Source organism: Anomaloglossus baeobatrachus, chromosome 4, assembly GCF_048569485.1.
Source record: "Anomaloglossus baeobatrachus isolate aAnoBae1 chromosome 4, aAnoBae1.hap1, whole genome shotgun sequence".
Taxonomy (NCBI): Eukaryota; Metazoa; Chordata; class Amphibia; order Anura; family Aromobatidae; genus Anomaloglossus; species Anomaloglossus baeobatrachus.
The window spans coordinates 284,764,586-284,786,557 of NC_134356.1; the positions used below are offsets into that span (position 1 = coordinate 284,764,586).

Genomic DNA, 21,972 nt, shown 5'->3' on the forward strand with positions numbered 1-21,972 from the left:
CCACTAGGTACACTGAGTGTGTGCTAGTATAATGGCTTAGTTATAATTAGTTGGAGTGTGCAACGCAGGCAGATGCGTTCTGCAAATGTCTTGGCACTAGTGGGACTAAAGCAAAGTCCAATAGCCACGTATAGGATGCCACTAGGTACACTGAGTGTGTGCTAGTATAATGGCTTAGTTATAATTAGTTGGAGTGTGCAACGCAGGCAGATGCGTTCTGCAAATGTCTTGGCACTAGTGGGACTAAAGCAAAGTCCAATAGCCACGTATAGGATGCCACTAGGTACACTAAGTGTTTGCTAGTATAATGGCTTAGTTATAATTAGTTGGAGTGTGCAACGCAGGCAGATGCGTTCTGCAAATGTCTTGGCACTAGTGGGACTAAAGCAAAGTCCAATAGCCACGTATAGGATGCCACTAGGTACACTGAGTGTTTGCTAGTATAATGGCTTAGTTATAATTAGTTGGAGTGTGCAACGCAGGCAGATGCGCTCTGCAAATGTCTTGGCACTAGTGGGACTATAGCAAAGTCCAATAGCCACGTATAGGATGCCACTAGGTACACTGAGTGTGTGCTAGTATAATGGCTTAGTTATAATTAGTTGGAGTGTGCAACGCAGGCAGATGCGTTCTGCAAATGTCTTGGCACTAGTGGGACTATAGCAAAGTCCAATAGCCACGTATAGGATGCCACTAGGTACACTGAGTGTTTGCTAGTATAATGGCTTAGTTATAATTAGTTGGAGTGTGCAACGCAGGCAGATGCGCTCTGCAAATGTCTTGGCACTAGTGGGACTATAGCAAAGTCCAATAGCCACGTACAGGATGCCACTAGGTACACTGAGTGTGTGCTAGTATAATGGCTTAGTTATAATTAGTTGGAGTGTGCAACGCAGGCAGATGCGTTCTGCAAATGTCTTGGCACTAGTGGGACTAAAGCAAAGTCCAATAGCCACGTATAGGATGCCACTAGGTACACTAAGTGTTTGCTAGTATAATGGCTTAGTTATAATTAGTTGGAGTGTGCAACGCAGGCAGATGCGCTCTGCAAATGTCTTGGCACTAGTGGGACTATAGCAAAGTCCAATAGCCACGTATAGGATGCCACTAGGTACACTGAGTGTGTGCTAGTATAATGGCTTAGTTATAATTAGTTGGAGTGTGCAACGCAGGCAGATGCGCTCTGCAAATGTCTTGGCACTAGTGGGACTATAGCAAAGTCCAATAGCCACGTATAGGATGCCACTAGGTACACTGAGTGTGTGCTAGTATAATGGCTTAGTTATAATTAGTTGGAGTGTGCAACGCAGGCAGATGCGTTCTGCAAATGTCTTGGCACTAGTGGGACTAAAGCAAAGTCCAATAGCCACGTATAGGATGCCACTAGGTACACTAAGTGTTTGCTAGTATAATGGCTTAGTTATAATTAGTTGGAGTGTGCAACGCAGGCAGATGCGCTCTGCAAATGTCTTGGCACTAGTGGGACTATAGCAAAGTCCAATAGCCACGTATAGGATGCCACTAGGTACACTGAGTGTGTGCTAGTATAATGGCTTAGTTATAATTAGTTGGAGTGTGCAACGCAGGCAGATGCGCTCTGCAAATGTCTTGGCACTAGTGGGACTATAGCAAAGTCCAATAGCCACGTATAGGATGCCACTAGGTACACTGAGTGTGTGCTAGTATAATGGCTTAGTTATAATTAGTTGGAGTGTGCAACGCAGGCAGATGCATTCTGCAAATGTCTTGGCACTAGTGGGACTAAAGCAAAGTCCAATAGCCACGTATAGGATGCCACTAGGTACACTAAGTGTTTGCTAGTATAATGGCTTAGTTATAATTAGTTGGAGTGTGCAACGCAGGCAGATGCGCTCTGCAAATGTCTTGGCACTAGTGGGACTATAGCAAAGTCCAATAGCCACGTATAGGATGCCACTAGGTACACTGAGTGTGTGCTAGTATAATGGCTTAGTTATAATTAGTTGGAGTGTGCAACGCAGGCAGATGCGCTCTGCAAATGTCTTGGCACTAGTGGGACTATAGCAAAGTCCAATAGCCACGTATAGGATGCCACTAGGTACACTGAGTGTGTGCTAGTATAATGGCTTAGTTATAATTAGTTGGAGTGTGCAACGCAGGCAGATGCGTTCTGCAAATGTCTTGGCACTAGTGGGACTAAAGCAAAGTCCAATAGCCACGTATAGGATGCCACTAGGTACACTAAGTGTTTGCTAGTATAATGGCTTAGTTATAATTAGTTGGAGTGTGCAACGCAGGCAGATGCGTTCTGCAAATGTCTTGGCACTAGTGGGACTAAAGCAAAGTCCAATAGTGTCAGGGCCAGGTGTACGGGCAGGCCCAGGAGGTGGATCCACTGGACCGAACTCCTAGATGGTAGCAAAGAGTCCGGCAGCTGGAGCACTAGAAACAGCAGAGCAGTCCTTGCACACAGGTATAGCGGAGAAGTCCCTGGGACTACGGAGTTACGGGTGGTAGTCCGGGTGACGCAGCTCAGGTTCGGAAGCCGAGATGATGTCAGGCGGGGTCCGGAACCTTGGGAGCAAGAAGACGGGTCACCGCAGGGATCCGAGGTGGTGCGGACTGTCAGGATGGCAGATGGACAGCGTTCGGGTTTCAGGATACGGCAGACTGGGTGGCGAAGCAGGCACGGCTCTACAAAGAGAGATAGGTGAGTACGAGCACAGTAACACCAGGAGACCTGACTCCTAGCTCAGGGAACACGAAGATCAGGCCCCGCCCCCTTGGACAAGAACCCCCTTTATACCCCGTACCTGTCTAACCTCATTTCCTGTTAATGGGCGCTGGCCCTTTAAGAAAGGGTCAGTGACCGCGCGCGCGCCCTAATGCGCGTGCGCGCGGCCCGGGTGCCAGAAGCCAGGGAAGGAGGCTGAGAGGAGGACGCAGGGGAGCCGAGCAGGGCCTGGGAGGCCGTCGGGCGCCGGGATCGGCGGCCAGGAAGCCCAGGAAGGACGGGCACAAGGGACTGGGACGCGGGGAGCGTGGCAGGTGAGCCGGGGAGCGGGGCAGGGGACCCGGGAAGGGGAGCCGAGGACCCGGGGAGCGTGACAGTACCCCCCCCCCCCCACGCCCCCCTCCCCGCAACCGAGACATGAAGGCACGGATCAGAGGAGTGCCCACATTCTCCCTGGGTTCCCAGGATCTATCCTCATGACCATACCCCTCCCAGTCCACCAGGAAGAACTGCCGGCCACGAACAGTCTTCATGGCCACGATATCTCTTACCGCGTAGATGTCGTCCTCAGCAATAGGAGGAGGAGCCGGGCTGGCAGCAGCGGAGAAGGGACCAAGGAACACCGGCTTGAGGAGAGAGACGTGGAAGGAGTTGGGTATTCTCATCGTGGCCGGAAGCTTCAGTTTGTAGGAGACCTCATTGATCTTGCTGAGGACCTTAAACGGCCCGATGTAGCGAGGACCCAGCTTGTAGGAAGGAATCTTCAGTCGGATGTACTGGGAAGCAAGCCAGACCAGGTCACCAGGAGAGAAACACGGAGGGTCTAGACGCCTTTTGTCAGCGTGTTTCTTCATCCGCTGGGAAGCGCGCCCAAGGGACGCCTTGACAGAGTCCCAAATGGTAGCGAAGTCACGGGCTACAGTATCAGCAGCAGGGACATCCGAAGAAGGGGATATAGGCAACGGGACGGAAGGCTGTAGTCCGTAAACGACATGGAAGGGAGATTTGGAGGACGACTCACTGACGTGGTGGTTATGGGAGAACTCAGCCCAAGGCAGAAGCGTGGACCAGTCGTCGTGATGGACGTTGACATAGTGACGTAAGAAGGATGTCAAGATTTGATTGACCCTCTCCACTTGGCCATTAGACTGAGGATGGTAAGCGGAAGAAAAGTCCAGAGTCACTCCCAGATGTTTGCAGAGAGCCCTCCAGAAGCGGGAGGTGAACTGAGTTCCTCTGTCGGACACGATGTGGGAAGGAAAGCCATGTAAGCGAAAGATGTGTTGTATATAGGCTTCCGCGAGTTCCTGAGCAGAGGGCAGTCCGGGCATAGGGACGAAGTGAGCCATTTTGGAGAACCGATCCACCACGACCCATATGACTGTGTGTCCGGAGGATACTGGCAAGTCCGTAATAAAGTCCATCGCTATGTGTTGCCATGGAACTGAGGGTATCGGCAGAGGCAGAAGACGGCCATAGGGCAGGTGTTTGGGCGTCTTGTTCCTGGCACAAGAGGGGCAGGCAGAGACAAAGGCGGCAACGTCCGTGCGAAGGGATGGCCACCAGTAATGGCGTACAATCGCACCCCATGTTCTCTTCTGGCCTGCATGGCCGGCTGTTTTCGAGGCATGACCCCAGTGTAACACTTTTTCCCTGTCGGTCTCAGAGACATAGGTCTTCCCGGGTGGTATCTGGGCCAGAGTGACAGGAGCCACCGGAACAATCTTGTTAGGAGAGATGATAGGTTGGATAGTCTCTTCCTCCTGCTCCAGGGGCATGAGAGACCTAGACAAGGCATCAGCGCGTATATTCTTGTCCGCGGGTCGGAAATGAAGCTGGAAGTCAAACCTGGCAAAGAATAAGGACCACCTGGCTTGCCGTGGGTTCAGTCGCTGAGCGGACCGCAGGTATTCCAGGTTCTTGTGGTCCGTGTAGATAATCACGGGGTACACTGCTCCTTCCAGGAGGTAGCGCCACTCCTCCAGAGCCAGTTTGACCGCTAATAGCTCTCGGTCACCGATGGTGTAATTACGTTCAGGTGCTGAGAAGCTTTTAGAGAAGAAACCGCAAGTCACCATCTTCCCGGAGGAGGATTTTTGCATGAGCACTGCTCCGGCTCCTGAGGAGGAAGCATCCACCTCTAAGGTGAACTGGCGGTTTAACTCTGGTCGGTGGAGTACAGGAGAGGAGGCGAATGCTCGCTTCAGGGAGCAAAATGCGGCGTCGGCCGCAGGTGACCAGTCCTTTGGATTAGCCTCCTTTTTGGTCAGAGCGGAGAGAGGAGCAGTCAGGGCGGAGAAGTGAGGAATAAACTGGCGGTAGTAGTTGGCAAATCCCAGGAACCGTTGGATTGCCTTCAGTCCAGAAGGGGGAGGCCAGTTGAGAATGGCGGAGACCTTCTTGGGATCCATCTGCAGCCCAGTCCCCGAGATGATGTATCCCAGGAAAGGAAGAGAAGACTGCTCAAAGACGCACTTCTCATATTTGGCGTAGAGACGATTCTCTCTCAGTCTTTGTAGAACCAGCTTTACGTTCTCTCTGTGGGTCTGGAGGTCCGGAGAGAAAACAAGAATGTCATCCAGATAAACACTACTACACATACGTAGAGGAGGTCCCGGAAAATGTCGTTCACCAGTTCTTGGAATACGGCAGGAGCGTTACACAGACCGAAGGGCATCACACAGTATTCATAGTGCCCATCGCGAGTATTAAACGCGGTCTTCCATTCGTCCCCAGAGCGGATACGAACTAGGTTGTAGGCACCCCGAAGATCCAGTTTGGTGAACACACGGGCTCCTCTGAGCCGATCGAACAGTTCGGGGATGAGCGGTAGGGGGTACTTGTTTTTTATAGTAATCTGATTCAAGCCCCGGTAGTCAATGCATGGGCGAAGGTCACCCTCTTTCTTCTTAACGAAGAAGAAGCCTGCTCCCGCAGGAGAGGAGGATCTCCGGATGAATCCCTTTGCCAGGCTTTCCATGATGTAGGTGGACATGGCCCTGGTTTCGGCTGGAGACAACGGATATATCCGTCCTCGAGGTGGTGTTGTTCCTGGGAGCAGGTCGATGGCGCAATCGTAGGGACGGTGTGGCGGAAGTACCTCAGACTCCTTCTTGTCAAAAACGTCCGTAAAGGACCAATAGGCCGAGGGCAGACCCGGTAGGTTCTCAGGAACCGGAGGTCGTCGGACTGGTTGTATAGACTTTAGACATCTCTCATGACAGGCAGAGCCCCAACGGGTGATTTCGCCAGTACCCCAGTTGACTGAGGGTTCGTGTGTTCGCAACCAAGGAAGTCCCAGCAGGACTTGGTGGGACATGTGTGGAAGGACGTAGAGAGCGATGTTCTCGGTGTGCAGAGCACCGATACGCAGTTCCACCGGCTTCGTGATCCAGGAGATGGTATCAGAGAGGGGTCTCCCATCCACCGAGGCAATCAGTAGGGGCTTCTCGAGTAGAGTAACAGGCAGCTGGTATTTGTCCACCGTGGCCTGCTGGATAAAATTGCCTGCTGCTCCGGAGTCGAGGTATGCCTCAGCCGTGAAGCGCGTCTCTCCTGTTGATACTTGTACCGTCCACATAACTGGGTCGGAGAGAGTCCCAGCACCTAGGGTGGCCTCTCCTACCAACCCTAGGCTTTGGAGTTTCCCGGCCTTTCCGGACAGGAGCGTAGGAGATGTGTGTCCCCTCCGCAGTAAAAGCAGAGGCCCTTGGCGAGCCGCTCTGCTCGACGTTGGTCAGACTGTCGTACTCGATCAACCTGCATGGGTTCGTGGACAGGAATCCCAGCTGTAGATGACTGTGGCACAGAGGACTTCTGTGGCGGAGAGGAGTGCCGTACCGCACGTCGCTCACGAACCAGCTCTTTGGAGCGCTCCTGAAAACGAATGTCCACTCGCGTGGCTAGGGCAATCAGGGCATCTAGGGTGGAGGGCATGTCACGACCCGCCAACTCATCTTTGATGCGACTTGACAGTCCTTCCCAGAAGGCGGCTGTCAGGGCCTCATTATTCCACCCGAGTTCAGAAGCCAAAGTGCGGAAACGGATGGCGTATTGGCCCACCGTCAGTGTTCCTTGACGTAGGCGGAGAAGTGATGAAGCAGACGCAGAGGCGCGTCCCGGCTCGTCAAAGGTACTGCGAAAGGCCTGCAGGAACTCTTGAAGATCCTTGGTCATGGGGTCCTCCTTCTCCCACAAGGGGTTCATCCACGCCAGTGCCTCGCCCTCCAGGTGAGACATTATAAAGGCGACCTTGGCTTGGTCGGAGGCGAACAGATGGGGCAGCTGCGTGAAGTGAAGGGAGCATTGGTTTATGAAGCCCCTGCAGGTCTTGGGATCTCCAGCATAACGAGGAGGTGACGCCAAACGGAGTCGGGAAGCATCCGACGCGGCTGCCACTGGTGCGGGAGCCGTGGATTGCCTAGTGGGAGACCTGGGTGCTGCAGGCGTCATTGATGCTTGTAATGTGTACAGGCGAGTGTCCACGGAGGTCATAAATTGCAGCATGCGGGTCTGGACTTCACGCTGGCGTTGGAGTTCCTCTTGCAGGGCCAATAGTGCTGCAGCGGGATCCATGGCCTGATCTTACTGTCAGGGCCAGGTGTACGGGCAGGCCCAGGAGGTGGATCCACTGGACCGAACTCCTAGATGGTAGCAAAGAGTCCGGCAGCTGGAGCACTAGAAACAGCAGAGCAGTCCTTGCACACAGGTATAGCGGAGAAGTCCCTGGGACTACGGAGTTACGGGTGGTAGTCCGGGTGACGCAGCTCAGGTTCGGAAGCCGAGATGATGTCAGGCGGGGTCCGGAACCTTGGGAGCAAGAAGACGGGTCACCGCAGGGATCCGAGGTGGTGCGGACTGTCAGGATGGCAGATGGACAGCGTTCGGGTTTCAGGATACGGCAGACTGGGTGGCGAAGCAGGCACGGCTCTACAAAGAGAGATAGGTGAGTACGAGCACAGTAACACCAGGAGACCTGACTCCTAGCTCAGGGAACACGAAGATCAGGCCCCGCCCCCTTGGACAAGAACCCCCTTTATACCCCGTACCTGTCTAACCTCATTTCCTGTTAATGGGCGCTGGCCCTTTAAGAAAGGGTCAGTGACCGCGCGCGCGCGCCCTAATGCGCGTGCGCGCGGCCCGGGTGCCAGAAGCCAGGGAAGGAGGCTGAGAGGAGGACGCAGGGGAGCCGAGCAGGGCCTGGGAGGCCGTCGGGCGCCGGGATCGGCGGCCAGGAAGCCCAGGAAGGACGGGCACAAGGGACTGGGACGCGGGGAGCGTGGCAGGTGAGCCGGGGAGCGGGGCAGGGGACCCGGGAAGGGGAGCCGAGGACCCGGGGAGCGTGACAAATAGCCACGTATAGGATGCCACTAGGTACACTAAGTGTTTGCTAGTATAATGGCTTAGTTATAATTAGTTGGAGTGTGCAACGCAGGCAGAGGCGCTCTGCAAATGTCTTGGCACTAGTGGGACTATAGCAAAGTCCAATAGCCACGTATAGGATGCCACTAGGTACACTGAGTGTTTGCTAGTATAATGGCTTAGTTATAATTAGTTGTAGTGTGCAATGCAGGCAGACGTGCTCTGCAAATGTCTTTGCACTAGTGGGACTATAGCAAAGTCCAATAGCCACAGATAGGATGCCACTAGGTACACTGAGTGTTTGCTAGTATAATGGCTTAGTTATGAGTTGGAGTGTGCAGAGGACAGGAGGGTACAGTGGCAGGATTTTGGTGCTCTGGGTAGAGGAATGGAAGCCTGCCTTTCTATTCCCTCCTAATGGTGAAATGCAGGGAGGAAATCCCTGACCTTGGCTGCACAGACGCTGGCGCTGTTTTCAGGACCTGTCACCTTAACTCTGACCCTGCCGGTTTGAGCCCTTAAAAGGACTGCTATAAAGTGCTCTCCCTATGCTGTCTAACGCTGTGTATGCAGCGCATACAGCTGTATCGGCTATAGGACTCAGGATGACGGAGCTGCGACAGTGATGTCTGACACCCAAGACGCAGAAGGCAGATAATGGCGTCCGTGAAGAAAATGTCCGGTTTTATAATGCAGGGACATGTGACATGCAGATCCTATCACACATGCCGTTGCTTCTCTGGCTCAAAGTCCACTTAGCTGTGTGTGTGTCTGTGATTGGCTGACATGCTGGCCCGCCCCACAAGACGCGCGCGCTTAGGGAAGGAAGACAAGAAAAAAAAAAAAAAAAATGGCGATCGCCATTATAGAAACAGCAGTGATCTGAAGGCGCTGTTCACGCACACTATACACTGAAATGTGATAATAGTTTGATTCACAGAGTGACTTACACTATTACAGCAGAAACCAAGCTATGATTTAGCTGTTTTTTGGCTGCTAGAACCGTTCTCGAACGTTTCTAGAACTATCGAGCTTTTGCAAAAAGCTCGAGTTCTAGTTCGATCTAGAACATGCCCCAAAATCACTCGAGCCTAGAACTGGAGAACCACGAACCACGAACCGCGCTCAACTCTAATAACAAGTTCTACAAGATCCTCACGTTCAGCAGCAACAAGGCGGCAGGCATGGGATGGTGAGGGAGAGGGATTAACAGGGGTGCATAGTATCAGCCAAACTGTTGAGGAAGGTGCAGGAGCCCAGGAAGAAATGGAGAATGAACTGGCGATTGGCATGGAAGACTCAGTAGATGAGGGAGAGCTTGATCATATTTCTGTTGTGCGAGGTTGGGGGGAGAGGGCAGAGGAAGGAAGCATGATTCTCACATTTCCGCCACCAACACAGCAAGGACTTGGTCCTCCTGGATGCCCAAGACACATGAGCGCCTTCTTGCTGCACTACCTACAACATGACCCTCGGATTGTCCGAATTCGAAGGAATGCTGACTACTGGGTGGCCACACTCTTAGATCCCCGGTACAAGACAAAATTTGGCAAAATAAGTCCTGCCTTAGAAAGGGACGCACGTATGCAGGAATATCAGCAGAAGCTGGTACGCAATCTTAGATCTGCTTTTCCACTAAAAACCACTGCTGCACAGAGTGAATCTCAACGCTTTGTCATGGCTAGGAGGAAATGGTCTTTCACTTGTCCACATCTGAGGGACCAAGGGGTAGATGCTGTGCTGAGAGGCGTTGAGTAGGGTGTCCCTGCAGAGTTGCAAATTTGGTCATATACAAAATGAGTTGAAAAAGGCTGGTGGAAAGGGGAACAGGTGTGTTGGAAAGGGGAAAAATGTTTGTGTCTGTGGGTTTGGTGGTTAAGCAACAGTAACATCTGCTGAAGAAACACCATCTGTTACGGGGGGACTGGCAAATTTGGATAAGGTGGTATATATCTCAATCGCCAGTCGGGGTCCACCGTGCTCCTAGATGGAAAAGGAGATGCTGGCAACCCGAAGGTTAGGCGGAGGATACTGAGCTGTGTGGCTCTGAAACAAATAGTAGCCTGAACCAAGTTAGACGACAATCGGATCTGGAGACTGGGAACCCTGTTAGCGTCACAGGGTCCACACACCCACCCAGCCCAGGAACTCCCTGTTAACAACACAGGGGCAATTGGATGTGCTGTCCGTGTGCGTAGGGGGCACACCTGTGGACAGCAGGCGCAGCAGCAGCAGCCCAGTTAATGCCTCTGTGCTGCAGTAGCAGGACTGGTAGGACAGGAGCTGGTCTTAACCGTTCTGCGTTACCAAGTGTGGTGGCATCCTGCACCGACGCCCTATCCCTGCCTACCTCTGGCCTAAAGCCGCAATTGGTTCAACACATGGAGGTGTGCTCTGTCTGAGCATAATAGAAGACTGCGCACCTCCTTGTTGTCTCCAGCCCCTTTTCTAACCTGGGTCCGCCCCAACTCAGGGTGGACCACAATGCACCTCAATGAGCCAAAAGCAGAGTGCCACGTCATCAGTGACATAACCAGTGGTCTATCCGGAACCGCCACTTCAATGATGACCTTATGGCAGCCACGCCCCAAACACCTCACCAGTCAACGTCTGACGAACAATGATGAGATGCCAAATCATAGGGGCGGGCCTCTGCGAGCTAGTCCGGAGTGGCCACATCATCGAGACACCTGATGCCCTCTGGACTATCATGGAATGACACCTCACGGACATGGCCATTGAGTTCCTTTATGGACCTAGCCTCTGATGCAGTAAGTGCCTGAGTATGCCCATTTACCTGAAAACAGTCTCAGAAAACAGCTTCTGCATGCTCTGTAGGCCCAACACAGGACTTAGACACGGCACGGAGTCCAATTACCTGTGCAAAGAGGCTTTTCGCACTAAGTGTGGGAGAATGCACAGTAGCACAAACTGAGGACTTAGTCCCAGGAATGGCATAGTCATGCTGAGCATGCTCACTAGACGTAACACTGTACTTAGGCTGTGTCTGTGGTAAATCGGCACACGCATGCACACTAGCCATCTCTCCACACTTAGACGTGGATGAGGAAGCAGCCAGCTGGACGACCCAAGGGACGGACAAAAATGGCAGCTGACGCCTGGGCGCAACTGGAACCGCAGCTGGCTGCTTGCGTCTACGGCGGCACCGATTCGTAACACCATCTACCAGCCAAATAAGAGGTGTACTCTTATCCCTTGGATAATCTGATATGATCTCTTTTTTAAGGGACACGACCGTCGCTACCAAATGTAGATGAGGCAACAAAAGAGCAGGTGCTTCAATGGATCTCCAGTTCTCCATCAAGTGGCCTCTCCTCCACCTCCACTTCAATATCCCAAATACTCCATTCCTCTGTGGCGTCAACCCAATCGCACTTGCTTCCAAACAGCTCACAAGTTTCCACCAGCCCTGCTGAGTATGGGGTAACAGAGATGGTTGAGTCAGCAGAGCTGTTCAGTGACACAATAGCCTGGGAATCAGAGGTCTGCTACAAAGGTGCAGTGAGTACAGACAAGGAAATGATCTGCACTGATGCCCAGAAGCTTTGTAAGTCGGATCCAGGATCCGATGAAGAAGGTGCTGATCATAATGTACACCCTCATTCCCAAACTGTAAATCATCCTGGGGAAGACAATGGGGAACATACTGAGGAGACTCAGATACCTGATTGGAATGACAATTTTACTATTCGTAAATAAATCAAATGGAATGAAACCGGTTTAAATGCCGCGCTAGAAACCACAGATGCTGTAGATAAAATGTTTTATATGATTTTTGTTCCTGAAGAAGGAGGCGGAGATGCCTTTGAAATGCGTAGAATTATGAAATAAAGAAAATCTTTTTATCTACAGCATCTGTGGTTTCTAGCGCGGCATTTAAACCGGTTTCATTCCATTTGATTTATTTATTAACTGCTCCCCGGGGCCGCTGCTAAACCACTATAATCACTCACATGCGACCATAGGGTGTTGTGACTGGCACAACCCTACCAGGTGAGTGTGTCTTTCTGTCTCTCTACCCTCATACCGGGTAAGACCCTATTGCGCTTTTTCCCCCTACAGCTTTACAAACTTTACTATTCGGTCAGGAAGAGGTTGACTCGGAGGAATCAGGACAAGGGGAGTGAAAACACACAGGGTGATGATCAGGTTGGAGACCTCACTTACTTTCAAACCAAAGTCAGCCAGTCGATGAAGTCAGCAGAGGAGGTGGAGGAGGATGCTACTGACGACGAGGTTACGTTGCGTCTTCATGGACATAGACAAAGTACTGGAAGCACGTCAGCAACTGAATCCTCAGCCACAACTCTGCCTCTGAGCAGAAGTCGTGGTGGCTCTGCAGGTCGCATAGGCTGTAAGCCGTGCCTTGCCTGGGGCTTTTTATACATCGCAAAAGATCACCCAAGTCATGTCATCTGTAAGATAAACTCACTACTTTGAGTATTTCGTCCGTGAACTGTCACATGGATATGAAGTGATAGTGTGAGAGTGTATTGATGAGCTTTACCCACTGTGAATGCAACATGCTTATTAGCCGTTCATTGCATGCATTGTTGCAGACTACCCACATGGGGCTGCTGTTTTTTTTGCATCTGCCTTTGACTGTTTGGTCACTATAGCAATAGCAAAACGGTCTTCGGCTGTGGACTTGGAGAGCAGAGGAGGTGCTGTCTGTGAAGTGAAGGAAAAGCTAAAGGTGTGCGTTACAGCAAGGAGCCACCGCGGAAACACTTTGGTGAATTGAGAGGGGACTCGTGTTGGAGTTTGGTGAGGAGGACCGTAATGCCTGTGAGCAGCATCCTGTGCCGGAGACCGACATTCTTCCGGTGCTGTCTATACTGTTTACCGGGAGGGATCATAAACTCTGTATTGATGGCAACTGGACACCACAGTGTTGTAAATGTTAGTTATGTTTTGGCTGCTGGGAGGCTCCCTCTGGTGGCCAGGAATGGTTTGGACTTGGACCAGGTGTGTTCAGCAATGGGCGTTTCCTTTGCTAACTCTCTGCATATTTAAATCCTGGTCTGATAGCAGGCTATGCCGGATGTCAGTTGTTCTTTGTATCACCAGCCTGCTTCATTCTGCTCCACACCACGTCTACCCCAGATAAGTGCTTTGCTCTTTATTTATTGTTTGGTTCTTTTGCTCTTATCTGGGTTTGTCATTTGCTGTGGTTGTTTTCAGTTTATTTGCATGCAGGGATTTTCCCCTTCAGTTGCTTGGCTGGGGAACTTCCTGTAGTTCTGTTTGGAGTATAGCTCCTTTAAGTCCATGTGTTTGTGGCTTTCTGAATTTGTTATGATTCTTGTTTTCTGTTCATTGGTATGACAAGAGCACCTGTATAGGATGGAGTTTAGATCGTGTGATCTGAGGGCCTTTTTGTACTATCAGGAATTTGGGATTGTGCTCGAGTTCGGTTCGTCGAACGGAGGTCTCGTTCGAGTTCGGTTCGGCGAACGTTCGACGAACCGAACTCGAACCGCATAGGAAACAATGGCAGGCAATCACAAACACATAAAAACACCTAGAAAACACCCTAAAAGGTGTCCAAAAGGTGACAAACAACTCACAACACAACACAAACACATGGGAAAGTGGCAAGGACATATACTCATGCGAAAACAAAAGAGCTGGACAAGGAAAAAGAGGAGAAGACACAGATATAGGCATGGCACGCCCTACTAGAATCATGTAAAACACCACAAGGTGACTCCAAGCGGAGTTCTCTCTTTTTTCCAAAAATTGGGCCACACACACACACACCCACCCCTTCAGTGGCAGCACTTGTGCCCCAGTTGTACACTTCACAGCTAGATTTGCATCAAGCACATTCAAAAATACGCCATACTTAACCGTTCCCAGGATGACCCTGGGGTAGGTAGATAAAGTCTTTGCTGAACCATGACTTGTTCATCTTGGCTCCTTTTAAAAAACACAGCAAGCAAGGGTTACTCCAAGCGGAGTCTCCCTTTTTTTCCAAAAATTGGGCCCCACACAAACCCACTCCTTCAGTTGCAGCAGTTGTGCCCCAGTTGTACACTTCACAGCTAGATTTGCATCAAGCACATTCAAAAATACGCCATAATTAACCGTCCCCAGCATGACACCGGGGTAGGTAGCAAAGTCTTTCCTGATCCCAGCTCTGTGCATCTTGGATCATTTTTAAAAACAATGTAAGCAAGGGCTACTCCAAGCGGAGTCTCCCTTTTTTCCAAAAATTGGGCCCCACACACACTCACCCCTTCAGTGGCAGCACTTGTGCCCTAGTTGCAAACAGGATGTTTTGATTTGCATCAAGCACATTCCAAATCCACAAGCATTTACTCTCCCCAGGATGACACAGGGGTAGTAAATTCCCTGTGGATCCATGACTTGTTCATTTTGATGAACGTTAGTCTGTCCACATTGTCACTGGACAGACGCGAGCGCTTATCTGTCAGCACACACCCAGCAGCACTGAAGACACGTTCAGAGACAACGCTGGCAGCTGGACACGACAAAATCTCCAAGGCGTAAGTTGAGAGCTCTGGCCATTTTTCAAGATTTGAAGCCCAAAATGAGCAAGGCTCCATTTGCAAAGTCATGGCATCAATGTTTATTTGGAGATACTCCTGTATCATCCTCTCCAGCCGTTGACTATGTGTCAGACTTGTTGTCTCTGGTGGCCTTGCAAAGGAGGGTCTAAAAAAATTATGAAAAGATTCCATAAAATTGCTGTCCTCCATAATAACTTAGATGCTTTGCTTTCTTTTCCTGTTTGATTGTCGGGTACACCCCTAATTCCCTTCTCCACTCCCATCTTACATAATAATAGAATGAATCTAAATCTAAATCTATTTATTAGATTTGTGTCAGGACAAAGCTCCATTAAAGTAGAAAGCTGCAGTTTTTTGCTTCCAGTGTTCATCATCCCAATTATTTATATTCCAAGAGTAATGACATTTATAATAAAGCAACAGGGGGTAGTTATTTGTTCTCTCATATGCTTTGTCTTTTATATTTGTTTCCTCAGGAAAAATACGTGAACATTATTCATATAGAATCAAGAAAGTCCAAAACCAGCAGCTCTGAGGCAGAGGTCTATGCAGAATTTGAATGTACGAAGAAAAAAGCCCTGGAATTAATTCATCTGCTTAAGCTTCAGCCAAATGTTATTTCCTTGAATCCTGCAGAAATAAAATGGCGAGAAGATGAAGGCAAGGCCCCTGCTTATGTAGCCACATGTCTAAGCGTCATAAGACCTTTAAGGGTACTTTACACACTGCGAGATTGCAAGCGATCGTACCCTCCCTGTCGGTTGTGCGACACGGGCAAATCGCTGCCCGTGGCGCACAACCTCGTTAGTCCCCGTAACATGGACTTACTTGCCCTGTGACGTCCCTCTTTCTAAGGGAGCGGTTTGTGCGGCGTCATAGCGACGTCACACGGCAGGCGTCCAATAGAAGTGGAGGGGCGGAGATGAGCAGGACGTAACATCCCGGCCACCTCCTTTCTTCCGCATTGCCAGTGGAGGCAGGTAAGGAGAGGTTTGTCGCTCCTGCGGTATCACAGACAGCGATTTGTGGTGCCGCAGGAACGAGGAACAACATCGCTAATAAGCAGAGAACAATTTTTAGTTTCAGGATGACGTCTCCGCGGCAAATGATTTTGACCGCTTTTGCGATCGTTTAAGGTCGCTCATAAGTGTCCCACACTGCGATATCATTAATGACTCCGGATGTGCATCACAAACACCGTGACCCCGACGATAATTCATTAACGATATAGCAGCGTGTAACGTTAGGGTTCATTTATAGCTGGATCATTAGTTTTTGTTTTTCAGAGGTAGAAAATCTTACGCTACTTTATCCATTGAAAGAAGGAAACATGACATTTGGGGCAATGAAAACAATGGTTTTTGATGCCTTTTTCCCATCAGATATGGATCATCTGTATTCAATCATTATTTTTGGACACATTGAAATTATTAACATAGGAAATTGTATTTTTGCTTCTCATTTTAATAACTATATATATATATATATATATATATATATATATATATATATATATATATGTATATATATATATATATATATATATATATATGTATATATACAGTATATATATATATATATATTACATTTTAAGTACATCTCAATAGATTAGCATATCCTCAAAAAGTTAATCTATTTCAGTAGTTCAATACAAAAAGGGAAACGCATATATTATATAGAGTCATTACAGAGTGGTCTATTTCAAGTGTTTATTTCTGTTAATGCTGATGATTATGGCTTACAGCCAATGAAAACCCAAAGTCAGTATCTCATAAAATTAGAATAATTACCACAAAACACCTGCAAAAGCTTCCTAAGCATTTAAAATGGTCCTTTAGTCTGGTTCAGTAGGCTACATAATCATGGGGAAGACTGCTGACTTGACAGATGTCCAGAAGGCAGTCATTGACACACTCCACAAGAAGGGTAAACCACAAAAGGTCATTGCTAAAGAAGCTCGCTGTTCACAGAGTGCTGTATCCAAGCATATTAATGAAAAGTTGAGTGGAAGGAAAAAGTGTGGTAGAAAAAGGTGCACAAGCAATCGGGATAATTGCAGCCTTAATAGGATTGTTAAGAAAGGCCATTCAAATTTTTTTTGGGGAGATTCACAAGAAATGGACTGCTGCTGGAGTCAGTGCTTCAAGAGCCACCACACACAAACGTATCCAGGACATGGGCTACAACTGTCGCATTCCTTGTGTCAAGTCACTCATGACCAATAGCAACAGAAGCGTTTTACCTGGGCCAAAGAGAATAAGAACTGGACTGTTGCTCAGTGGTCCAAGGTGTTTTCAGATGAAAGTAAATTGTGAATTTCATTTGGAAATCAAGGTTACAGAGTCTGGAGGAAGAGTGGAGAGGCCACAATCTAAGCTGTTTGAGGGCTAGTGTGAAGTTTCCACAATCAGGGTAAGTTCACACAGTGTGTTTTTCACGGCGTTTTTGCGCAGTTTTCGGGTGCGTTTTTGCTCAGAAAACTGCTGACTTTGCTTCCCCAGCAAAGTCTATGGGTTTTCATTTTTGCTGTCTGCACACAGCGTTTTTTTTCAGCTGCGTTTTTGTGGTGCCACAAAAACGCAGCATGTCAATTATTCCCGCGTTTTTCACTGCGCTTTTCATCCATTGAGTGCTTTGGGATGTTGAAAGACGCAATGAGAAACACAAATAGGTGCGTTTTGGTGCGTTTTAGTGCGTTTCTAAGACCAAAAACGCAGCTATAAACGCAGGAGGTGGGTAGTAAAGTGACATGTACAGGAAGAGGATTCCTTCTGTCAGTAAACACAGAAGCGTGAATCCTCCCAGTACCGTCACCGCCGCTTCCACCTCCCGTCCTGTGCATGTATGCTGCCGTGCGGCACCATGTCTGGGCGGGAGGTGGAAGTGGCTGCAAAATCAAAAGTGAACAGTAAAAAAAAAAAAAAGTTATGCTCACCTGTCTGCAGACTCCCGGTGCCATGCCCGCTCCCATCTCCTCCCGGTCCCGCCGCTCAGGGTGTGTGCAGTCTCCCCGGGTGCGTATGCCTGCAGGATGCAGGACCTGGTGATGGATCACCTGATGCAGTCACCTGACGCGTCAGCTGATCGTAAGTCTCGGGCTGACGCCAGTGGCCGGCCGGTTTAACCTGTCAGCTGATGCACCAGGAGACTTCATCCCTGATTACTGGCAGCTCCTGCAGCGATCGGACAGGATCAGGCTGCGCTGCAGGAGCTGCCGGTAATCAGCACATAAGGGAGTATTTTTATTTTTTTTTTTGCACCGATGCATCTGCTGATTGTATAAACGGCTTTTATACAATCAGCTGATGTGTGATGTGATTCAGGCACTTGATCCTGACACATCATCTGATCACTTTGCCTGCCAGCAAACCGATCAGATGATATTGGATCCGGATTGAACGGCGCAGGACCCTTGACCCAGGATTACTGCGGAGGGGGGGTTCTTTATTTCAATAAAGATGGAGTCACTAATTGTGTTGTGTTTTATTTCTAATAAAAATATTTTTCTGTGTGTTGTGTTTTTTTATCTTTACTAGAAATTCATGGTGGCCATGTTTAATATTGGCGTGACACCATGAATTTCGGGCTTAGGGCCAGCTGATAATATACAGCTAGCCCTAACCCCATTATTACCCAGCGAGCCACCCGGCATCAGGGCAGCTGGAAGAGTTGGATACAGCGCCAGAAGATGGCGCTTCTATGAAAGCGCCATTTTCTGGGGTGGCTGCGGACTGCAATTCGCAGCGGGGGTGCCCAGTAAGCATGGGCACCCTGCACTGTGGATTCCAATCCCCAGCTGCCTAGTTGTATCCGGCTGGACACAAAAATTAGGCGAAGCTCACGTCATTTTTTTTTAATTATTTCATGAAATTCATGAAATAATTAAAAAAAAAGGGTGTCATGATTGACTCCTGGCTCAGCTGGAGCTGAGCCTTTGTTTTAGTTTGACTTCTGATGCAAGTCAAGTTAGGGGTTAATCCTTTCTGCCTCGTTCTGGAGGTCAGGCTGCTTTATTAGGGCACTGTTTCTGTTGGACTTCGCCAGTGATACTTCTGGCTCTGCTGTGTTCGGCTCTTGAGTGACCTGTTGTCTGCCCTGCCCCCTCCTGACCTCCGTGTTCACCTGACCTGGTAACCTCCTCTGTTGTCTGTTTCCATCAGTGTCTCTGCCGTAGTCTCCCTGTTTGTTCCTTATCTGTTTACCTTTATTCTGTCTTGTCTTCCCACTCCCCCTTGCTTCTAGGCTCTGATTTCCCGGCTACTGACGATTTGCTTCCCTCTGACTACGTTTAGACTTTGCCCTTGTGTACTTACAAGACCTAATGTTGTGACACGGCTTTCTGACGATTCTACTGCCATCTGGTGGGCTTGACTAGTATTACCTCTGCTAGGGAATTCCCTGCTCATACGTTTCCTCCACTTTTACGCCCCCTAGTGGTTTACCAGCTAACTACCTTCTCAGATAGTTTCAGGAATCCTCTCAGTCCCACATTACTGCGCTGTACTGCTATTGTACATCTTAGAGTACAGCGTGACAAAGGGCTTCTCTATATTTTTGGTTCCCAGCCGGGTACAAATAGGCAGCTGGGGGTTTGGGGCAGCCCGTACCTGCCTGCCGTACCCGGCTAGCATACAAAAATATGGCGAAGCCCACGTCATTTTTTTTGTTTGGGGGGACAAAAAACTCCTGCACACAGTCCTGGAAGGAGGATGCTGAGCCTTGTAGTTCAACAGCTGCTGTCTGCTCTCCTGCATACACTATTGGATGGAGGATGCTGAGCCTTGTAGTTCTGCAGCTGTCTGCTCTCCTGCATACACTATTGGATGGAGGATGATGAGCCTTGTAGTTCTGCACCCCCTGACTCTCCCTCCAGCATACACTATTGGATGGAGGATGCTGAGCCTTGAAGTTCTGCAGCTGCTGTCTGCTCTCCTGCATACACTATTGGATGGAGTATGCTGAGCCTTGTAGTTCTGCAGCTGTCTGCTCTCCTGCATACACTAGTGGAGAATGAAGAACATATTGAAGAAGGAAATGACATCAGACCTTTTTTTTTGTTCACTGATAAAAAACGCATAAAGACGCAGTGAGCAAAAACGCAGCAAAATGCAGCAAAAAACGCACCAAATCGCGGCCAAACGCGCACGTTTTTTGCCGTGTTTTTTTTGACGCGTGTGCGTTTTTGCGCGGTTCTTGCAGCAAAAAACGCACAAAAACGCAGCGTCAAAAAAACGCAGTGTATGAACCTAGCCTCAGTGATGGTTTGGGGAGCCATGTCATCTGCTGGTGTAGGTCCACTGTGTTTTATCAAGACCAAAGTCAGCGCAGCCGTCTATCAGGAAATTTTAGAGCACTTCATGCTTCCCTCTTCTGACAAGCTTTTTGAAGATGGAAATTTCATTTTCCAGCAGGATTTGGCACCTGTCCACACTGCCAAAAGTACCAATATCAGGTTTAATAACCACAGTATCAGTGTGCTTGATTGGCCAGCAAACTCACCTGACCTAAACCCCATAGAGAATCTATGGGATATTGTCAAGAGGAAGATGAGAGACACCAGACCCAACAACGTAGACAAGCTGAAGGCTGCTATCAAAGCACCTGCACTTCCATAACACCTCAGCAGTGCCACAGGCTGATCACCTCCATGTCACGCCGCATTGACGTAGTAATTTATGCAAAAGGAGCCCCGACCAAGTATTGAGTAAATGTACCGTACAAACTTTTTATTAGGCCAACATTTCTGAGTTTATAATCATTTGTTCAGTTGTTCTTTTATAATATTCTAGTTTTCTTAGATAATGACTTTTGGGTTTTCATTGGCTGTAAGCCATAATCATCAACAATAACAGAAATAAACACTTGAAATAGATCACTGTGTGTAATGACTCTATATATTATATGAGTTTCCTTTTTGCATTGAATTACTGAAATAAACTATTTTTTTGAGGATATTCTAATTTATTGAGATGCACACATATATATATATATATATATATATATATATATATATATATATAAAATATATATATATATATATACAGTATATATATATATCTATAGTATACAGTATATGTATGGATGCTAGGTAATAGAAATTTAAAATCACCGTTTTTTCCTGGATGAAAAGCAGACAATATTCTATTCTCTCGTGTGAACGTAGCCCGATATGCAGTAACTACCTTCTGTATTTTACGGGGATGATCTTTAGTTCTCAGCAATGAAGTGTGGATAATTTTTTTGTAATTGAGAGGTTTTCATAGAGGAAGATGAGGAGAATGACAGTGAAATATTTGTCTGTTCTGGAGCCTTTCTTTCATTTCTGAACTTCATGCTCTGTTTTTTTCTTTCCAGTAGAACTTGATGGAGTCCCTTGGTTTCCAAGAAAGATCTCAGAACTTGATAAATGTTCTCACAGGGTTCTTATGTACGGTTCAGAATTGGATGCTGACCACCCTGTAAGTATGATATATGTGGTACATGATGATAGATGATATCATAAATACACATAATGAACAAACAAGTCTGCAACTTAGTTTTTATTGCTGGAAGTGTATGTATGTGACTGGCAGGAGAAACACACTCAGGACGAAATGCATTAGTTTAAGGCGGTATTTTAACTGAAATTTTAAGGAAATTTAACTTTCTATTTAGAGCAATCCACACTGCATATTTTTAGTTAGTTATATTCTGTTCCTGCAATTGGACCTGCACGTCGATGTCATGTGAGTGCAGTACAATTTTTTTCACAGACCCATATACTTGAATGGCCAAGTGCAATCCGATTTATGGAGCCAAGCCTTGCTAGCTGTGATTTTTTTTCCTGAGACCACCTAGAAAAAATCGTACATGTGCACTGACTCATTGAATAAAAGTGGTCCGAGTGTGATCCGGTGTTGTGTGGGATTATACTCAGACTGGAAAAAATGGTCTTCCTCATGAGCCCTCAGACTGAGTTCACATGTTGCAGCTAGTGCAGTCTTGTAATGCTGGGGTCCTGGGTTCAAATCCCACCAAGGACACCATCTGCAAGGAGTTTGTATGTTCTCCCCGTGTTTGCGTGGGTTTCCTCTGGGTACTCTGGTTTTCTCCCACACTCCAAAAACATACTGATAGGGAACCTAGATTGTGAGCCCCAATGGGGACAGTGTTGCCAATGTATGTAAAGTGCTGTGGAATTAACAGCGCTATATAAATGAATAAATATTATATTATTATTACTGTCATTTTTTGTCTGCAATTCCGATAGAACCACACCACTTTTGCCACAACTTTGGCAAATCACTGCATAAAAATGCGTTCTTACCATGACAAAAATGCATCAAAAAAATGTCACATCTG

General features: G+C 48.3%; 1 protein-coding gene across 1 annotated transcript in view; it reads left to right on the plus strand.

Moving 5' to 3' along the window:
• Positions 1–21,972, plus strand: part of TPH2 (tryptophan hydroxylase 2) — a 737,869-nt gene that overhangs the window by 104,900 nt on the left and 610,997 nt on the right. Inside the window, exons 3-4 of the mRNA XM_075344895.1 lie at positions 15,108–15,291; positions 20,989–21,089. Of these exons, the coding sequence (XP_075201010.1) occupies positions 15,108–15,291; positions 20,989–21,089 (285 nt within the window). The remainder of the gene's footprint in view (positions 1–15,107; positions 15,292–20,988; positions 21,090–21,972) is intronic.